The 7,989-nt window shown below is 42.8% G+C and overlaps 1 protein-coding gene across 1 annotated transcript in view; it reads right to left on the bottom strand.

Moving 5' to 3' along the window:
* Positions 1 to 1,798: 1,798 nt before the first annotated feature.
* Positions 1,799 to 7,989, bottom strand: part of INO80D (INO80 complex subunit D) — a 43,790-nt gene continuing 37,599 nt past the window's right edge. Inside the window, exons 8-10 of the mRNA XM_023510375.1 lie at positions 6,668 to 6,885; positions 5,011 to 5,168; positions 1,799 to 2,964 (exon numbers count right to left, since the gene is read on the bottom strand). Coding sequence (XP_023366143.1) covers positions 1,799 to 2,964; positions 5,011 to 5,168; positions 6,668 to 6,885 — 1,542 coding nt within the window. The remainder of the gene's footprint in view (positions 2,965 to 5,010; positions 5,169 to 6,667; positions 6,886 to 7,989) is intronic.

Below are 7,989 nucleotides of genomic sequence, written 5' to 3'. Positions count from 1 at the left end.
CACAATCTCAGGCACGTGGTATCTGCATAATGCCTGCTGATCACCATCATTCCTTTAAAAAGCAGAGAAAGAAAAGCTTTTACAAAAAGGGACTGGTTAGAACTAGCATGGCATAAAGAGATACACAAGTAGGAAAATACATCCAAATCTTTACCTATTAGAAAGGAATTATGATCAAATATTCCCTGACAAATGAATTACTGAACCACATCATTAATAGATACCTTCTTTCGACTTAACTTTTAAAATATATATATGTAAATTAAATTAGACTCAGGTATAAACTGCCAATGATAGGTTGTCTCCAGGGACAGTGAAACTTCTCAGCAAAAGCAGAGCGGAGATGCCTTTAAAATCTAGTCCTACCCCATCTCTGGGGGAAAAAAAGCAGGCAAGAAGAGACCCCACATATTCACTTCATAATTACCAACTTACTAACCTACCTAATATGATTTTTAACTTTAAAATCTTGGTATTTAAAAAAAAATTCCCAAAACTATTTCCAAATTTACTTTAATCTAAGTACTTAAATTATTTTAAAAGTACCAAAGGGTGGGTAAAATTGATATTTAATTTCCATATTCTGTTTTGAAAGAAACTTTAAAATGTGTATCTTTCAGATATTACACAGCACTTCACAACTGGTACACCGATTCCACAAATGTCTTCAACATTTTACAAATCTTACCAAAGAATCACTGCTGTAAACATGAAAAATTCAAAAGCAAAAGATGAATCAAGTTCACAGATCTCATCTTTTCATATCTATCTGACCTATCCTGCTTTTTCACATCAAAATGATTTCTTTAATTACATCTTACAAATAAATGTATTCCATGAAAGAGGGACTTAGAAACAAACATACGTCTGAAAAGGCAGAGGGACTGTCGGGCCCGAACCTCAGCAAGCCTGCAACCAATCAGGTAAGCTTCTCGTGATATTCCCACATCACTGATGTGAACTGAATCCAGCTTTTCATGTTCTGTTTCTTCTTGGGGTAAGTTTTAGCAGAAAAAGGTTGCGCTATTCACAGGACCAGACACCACCTTCCCTACCCAGGAAACTGGTTAACTCAGTAGAAGAGAATGACCAATCTTAATAGGGTTATGAGAAATAGAAAAGGAGAAAAGAGCCTTATACTCAATATGGTGAGGAAAAAAATAAAAATAAATCAATGAGACAGCTGCTTCCTGCACTGCACAAAAACACACATGTGAGCACACGCACACTCACAGGCAGTCAAGAGACAAACTTTTTTCTTTTAGTTAAACATGATCACAATTAGGAATGAAATTCTGGCCTTACTGTGACATTCAGCAGTTGGTGCTAAGTCAGAGCCTTGACCTGCCACACACCATTTGCCATCTCTTACACTGGAACTCAGTTAATAGGATGCATTCTATCTAGAACCACCTATGAAAAACGTGGCCAAAGAATGGAAAGCATTGATCTGAATACTAGGACATATAAAGGGCACTGGTAATCTGAGGTATCTTCCACTTCTAGGACTTGCTGCTAAAAATCCATCCTATCCAGTCACTGTGCTGAACTGCTAGGGAAACCACTGCAGCCGAGTGGACCTGCCAGGAGGGAATGAGCACCGGTGCTGAGGAGCACATGTGAACACTGGAGCAAGGTCCACTGCAGGGCCACTTGTTGGACTGGGAACGGGGTGCCCCTCAAATCCCCATCTATTAGTTTTTAAATCTTCTTTAGGAAAAGGGGAGAGGAGTGCTAAGGAGGAAACAAAAATAGAAAACACCGGGCTCCCCACTTGCCTGCAAACACACAGACACACTCAGTTAGGGGAGGGGAAGGGAGGAGACGCATTATTGGTACTTGTAGCTGCGGCACCTGTTACTGTGAAGCCTGTAGGAGGGGCTATAGAGCTGTGGCTGGGCTGCAGGTCCTTAGGAATGCCACTGTGAGAACTCAGCTGGTGGCCGAAGGCTGCGCTGAACTGAGGGAGCTGCTGCTTGGGAGAGGTGGAAGCCATTAGTTCAGCAGAAGGCCCCATGCCACTGAAGCTGGTCTGCGGTAACCCCGGAAGCACGCTGGAGCTGCTGGGGGTCACGGTGGCGAAGGCAGGCTGTGTGGTCTCTGAGTTCGAAGTGGTGGGTGGTGTGGAGAGGGAAGTGGAAAGAAGATGTCCATCTGCGCTGAGAAGGTTGCTAAATGGAGAGGGATCTCCAAGGTTGACGGGGAGATTACCCCAGTGAGTTCTAGGGTTGACCACTCCTCCAAGTGGCACCTCGAGTTGGGTTGGGAGCAAGTGCTGTGCCATGATGGGCATCTCTGCTGAAAAGGTAGCTGCCATATTATCACCAGAGTAAGATGTTGTGTGGGGAGAGGTGATATGGTCACTGTAGGGAGACGGCACGTGCTCACTATCATAATGGCTTCCATGGGGCGAGGAGTGTGAATGATCACTGCTGTATTGCTGTCGTGAGGTGATTAGGTCATCTGCCTTGCTCAGCAGCTGGGCAGGATGTGGCCTCTGGGAGGCATGGCTGCCATCATGAAGTCCATGAAACTGTCCTGGGAAGGCTCTCTCCCCAAGTGCACTCTGGCTGATCAGAGTGGCAGAAGTAAGGCCAACGTTGGCTGGGGCAGAGAACTGCCCCTGGATCTGCCCTGCCAGGGGTGTAGGTGGGTTAGACAATGTAGCAGAACGGAGGAGGTTCTCATCCAGCTCTAGACTAGAAAAATTATCATGTACTATACGCCCATTCAAGAGCTCCCCTAAGTCCGTATTTACTTCTCGGCTCAAGGACTGGATTCCTGAAGCTCCAGTACCTGTGGAGAATACCCCTATTCCTCTATCTGACAACTCCTGGACTGGCACACCGTCTGACTGGGCAAGGACCCCAATGGTACTCAGGCACTCGAGAGAAGTTACAGCCTGCAAGGCCCGTTCAAGCTCCTCGGCCTCTTCGGTAGTCGGGAGGAGGTCTCCATTCTTTCCTGAGTCAACAAAAGCCATCGAGAATCAGTAGAGTTTTTACCTGTTCTATATGACAAAGATTCACACATGTGAATTTAAACAATATTAAGTTTCCAAGATTTGTATTAGAAGGAAAAAGTGAAAAGTTAATATGCAAGATAGGTCTGAAACATTTGCTGTCCTCAAACTTGAACCATTATCTTGAGTTTATTTCTGATACTCTCAAAAAACATCTAATACAAGTATAAAATGCTTAAGAAATCTAAGTATTACCAATTTAAAACTCATGATAACTACTTGATTAGACATGTTTTTTCCTAAAATTTTATTAGCATCATTAAAATAAAAAACATGTCAAATGTGATTTGGGACAAAGGCTGCACAGAACAGGTCTCCCTTGCTTTTCTACTCCTAGACTCTTCCTGCCGGGCAGCAGCTGTGGACCAGAACACAGAAGCTCGTAGATAAATCTTAGTGCAACACTGAGCGCTCAGTGCACTTCACGGGTTACCTTCAAAATGCTTCTGTTTTATTCTCTAATCCTTCCCAAGTATTACTTTTCTATTTTTTAACTAATTTGTATAAAATGGAAGCCTAATGACCTATTTTGATTTCATTTTATTAAAAAAATCTGTTATTGGCCAGGTGCAGTGGCTCATGCTTGTAATCCTAGCACTCTGGGAGGCTGAGGAGGACTTGATCACTTGAGCTCAGGAGTTCGAGATTAGCTTAAGGAAGAGTGAGACCCCCGTCTCTACTAAAAAAATGAAAAACTGAGAGAAGAAGATCCCTTGAGCCTTAGAAATTGCTATGAACTACAATGCCACAGCACTCTACTGAGGGCAAAAAAGTGGGACTCTGGCTCAAAAAAAACCCCCCAAAACAAAAAAACTATTGTTAGGAACTTGATTAATCACCAAGAAAATATCTAATTTTTATTTATTTTTTTATTTTGCAGTTTTTGGCTGGGGCTGGGCTTGAACCCGCCACCCCTGGTATATGGGGCCAGAGCCCTACTCCTTGAGCCATAGGCAACACCAAAAAATATCCAATTTTTTTTGCAGTTTTGGCTAGGGCTGGGCTGGAACCTACCACCTCCAGTATTATGTGCCCCACTCCTTTGAGCCACAGGCACCCCCCAAAATATCCAATTTTTAATGGTGAAAGAAACATTCTTGGGTGGTGCCTGTGGCTCAGTGGGTAGGGTGCCGGCCTCATATATGGAAAGTGGCAGGTTCAAACCCGGCCCTGGCCAAACTGCAACAAAAAATAGCCAGGCGTTCTGCAGCCACCTGTAGTCCCAGCTACTTGGGAGGCTTAGGCAAGAGAATCGCTTAAGCCCAGGAGTTGGAGGTTGCTGTGAGCTGTGACGCCATAGCACTCTACCAAGGGTGATATAGAGAGACTCTGTCTCTAAAAAATTAAAAATGAAACATTCTAAGGGTATAAAAGATTTCTCCTTAAAGCACTGGGAAATTGGTGGGATTAAGCAAACTTTGTTTTGGAAAAGTACACTCCAACTGAAGTACAGGGTGGGGTACTAAAATTAGGGCAAGTTCTAAAAGACCTCAATAAACTCATGTTAAAATACCTCTGTTCAAAAATAAAGTTATTCATTTTAAAGAAACAAAGTGATAAACCTAGCTATTAAACTATAAGATGGCTAAACAAATTGCACATTTCTCTTCTTCTAAAAAGCTTTAACAGTATTACATTTTCTATCTACAATCACAGACATTGTATTTGAGGAGAAAAACTTCAAACACATCTTAAAAAACCATTTCCTCGCTCAGCACCCGTAGCTCAGTGAGTGAGGGTGTCAGCCACATACACTGACAGTGGTGGGTTCCAGCCCAGCTGGGCCTGCTAAACAACAATGACAACTCCAACCAAAAAAAATAGCCAGACGTTGTGGTAGGCACCTGTAGTCCCAGCTATTTGGGAGGCTGAGGCAAGTCACAGCACTTTACTGAGGGCGACACAGTGACACTCTGTCTCAAAAAACAAAACAAAACAAAACATTTCTTATCTAATACTAGGCCCTTGAATCAAAATATTAACGATACCTTCAAAAAAATCAAAATCTTGTAAGTCATCAGGTAGCCGTGGCAGGACATCTGAAAAGTCTTCCTGGTTCAATTCCAAGTCATGTGGAATGTCAGTGATCTCATTGGCAATGTCATCCGGCAACTCATCAGCACTCAGCTCTGGCGTGGACGGGCTCCTAGGGAAGACGGCACGGATGGAAAAAAAGGCGCAGGTGGTCCCATGGCACTCCCCTTTACCTCCACACAGTGTCACTGAGTCAAGTACATCCAACAGGAAAAGAAGCTAATGTCTTTTAGGTTTTTTAGAGTCAATTCAGATATGGAAAATCTTAACTTTAAATGTCTCCTCCCTTATTTGTAAGAGAAGGATATTTGAAAGCAGAGGAACTGCAAGAAAACAGACAGACATGGCATTTTTTTCTGCTACCTTTACCCACGTATTAATAGTCAACAACCATTACTAGATAATATCTGTATTCCAAATTAGTAGAATTAAGTCTGGGAGCAGTGGCTCATGCCTATAATCCTAGCAGTCTGGGACGCTGAGGCGGGTGAATTGCTTGAGCTCAGGAGTTCAAGATCTGCCTGAGCAAAGCGAGACCACTATCTCCACTAATGATAGAAAAAGTAACCAGGCACTGTGGTGGAGGCTGAGGCAAAAGGATCACTTGAGCCCAAGATTTGAGGATGCTGTGAGCTACGATGCCAAGGCTCTCTACCAAGGGCAACTGAGTCAGACTTTGTCTCAAAATTAAAAAAAAAAGGTAGAATGAGTCACAATTTGGTATATTAAGTGTGTCAATACTTTCTACAGAAATGTCAAATCTGGGGTGGTGCCAGTAGCTCAGTGGGTACGGCAACTGAGCCACATACACTGGGGCTGCTGGCAGGTTCAAACCCCGCCTGGGCCAGCTAAACAATGATGGCTGCAACAAAAGAATAGTTGGGTGTTGTGGTGGGTGCCTATAGTCCCAGTTACTTGGGAGGCTGAGGCAAGAGAATTGCTTAAGCCCAAGAGTTTGAGATTGCTGTGAGCTGTGATGCCACATCACCCTAGCAAGGGCGACACAATGACACTCTGTCTCAAAAAAACAAAGAAAGTAAGAAAGAAAAGAAATGTCAAATCTGGCCAAAATAATACTTTTGAAATGAAATACTACATTTTATAAAATAAATACATTTTATTTAAAATGAAATAACAGGTAAAATGAAAATGCTTAGCTGAAATAGCAGTTTGATTTACCTGGTCAAACTGCTCAACACTGCCAAAATAAATAATGCATTGTATTTCTGATGGTATATTTCTGTTGGAATATATATAAAATTTCTATCTAAATTTTAAAAAGCTGAGTATATAATTCTCAATTTAAGCATCTTTTTTCTTTGTTATAATCGAAAGTTTTATTTTAGATTTAATACAGCCCAGATATAGACAAAATTTGTACCAAACACTGTAAAAAGTCTAGGCCAGTGGTTCTCAACCTTCCTAATGCCGCAGCCACTTAATACAGTTCCTGTGGGTCACAACCCACAGGCTGAGAACCGCTGGTCTAGGCTGATATGCTGATTGGCTTTTGTAGCCTAGTGCCTACTTCATGATGACCACATGAAGCTTGATGTTCTGAGAATAACCAAAAAACATACAGAAAAAGTAAATCCTGGTGTCATCACTGACCGGATCTGAGAGGTCTCCACTGGCAGTGAGACGCTGGTGGGCATGCTGAGGTTCCCTTGGGGGACTGCAGGGGGAATGGGTTTTTGGGGTCGACGAGGTCCACGCCGTCTCTTCTTCTTGTGTTTTTTGGTAAGTGCAGGAGGCTTGGTTTTTTTCCTGGGTTTCCTCTGCTGCTGGTGCTGAACTTTACGGGAGTTATCTCCTCTCAAGAAATTATCCTTTGGAATGAATAAGTGGGTTTTTAAAAACTAGGTTTATTTAAGAAAAACCTAATGGCCATCTTAAAAAATATTTATATCTCTTAATAGTCTATACAATGCCTAAAACATCCTGTATGCCCAAAACTATATATAACTGCCAGAAGCAGTAGCTCACGCCGACCAGCCTAAGCAAGACGGAGACCCCCATCTCTATTAAAAATAGAAAAACTAGCCTGGCGTTGTGGTGGGCCCCTGTAGTCCCAGCTACTTGGGAGGCTGAGGCAAGAGGATCACTTGAGCCCAAGAATGAGGCTGCTGTGAGCTATGACACCATGGCACTCTACCCGGAACAGAGGGGGAAAAATCTATGTATGACTATAACTAAATGAACAAAAAATTATTCAATTCATACCCAGCCTCTACAACTGTGAGAAACAGATTTCTGTTGTTCACAAGCCACCTAGTCTACAACAGCACAAATAAACTGAGACAACATATTCCATCAATTCCAAGATCTACATTTTTAAAATATCTGCAGTTTCAAAGCATTTTACACTTGCTAGCACATTACAGCTGCTCAGCCAGGTGATGGTCATTACAGTTGGCATGGCCTACACATGCCCACACACGGTTCCGATTCTTCGTATTGGCATTTTGAATTAAGGTATGTGTACTGTTGGGCGTGGCTCAAGGAGGAGCATTTGGACGGTATGCAAAAAGGTACAAAGCAGCAGGGCATAAAATTATTAGTAAATACTCATTATTGAAGAAATGACCACATTCCTTTTTTTTTTTCTTTTTGGAAAGCAACAACCAGTAAGTGAGAAAGGAAAATAACTAGAGTAGATGAAGTTATATTAAAAACTGAAGTGTGGGCTCAGCACCTGTAGCTCAAGTGGCTAAGGCACCAGCCACGTACACCTAAGGCGGTGGGTTCGAATCTAGCTCGGGCCGCCAAACAACAATGAACGGCTGCAACCAAAAAATAACCAGGCATTGTGGCGGGCGCCTGTGGTCCCAGCTACTTGAGAGGCTGAGGCAGGAGACTCGCTTGAGCCCAGGAGTTGGAGGTTGCTGTGAGCTGTGAAGCCACGGCACTCTACCCAGGGGGACAGCTTGAGG

This window comes from Otolemur garnettii, unplaced genomic scaffold, assembly GCF_000181295.1.
Source record: "Otolemur garnettii isolate 467f Iridium unplaced genomic scaffold, OtoGar3 scaffold00013, whole genome shotgun sequence".
In the NCBI taxonomy this organism is placed as follows: domain Eukaryota; kingdom Metazoa; phylum Chordata; class Mammalia; order Primates; family Galagidae; genus Otolemur; species Otolemur garnettii.
Note: the sequence above shows the minus strand (reverse complement) of the source record. Positions and strands in the feature narration are given on the sequence as shown.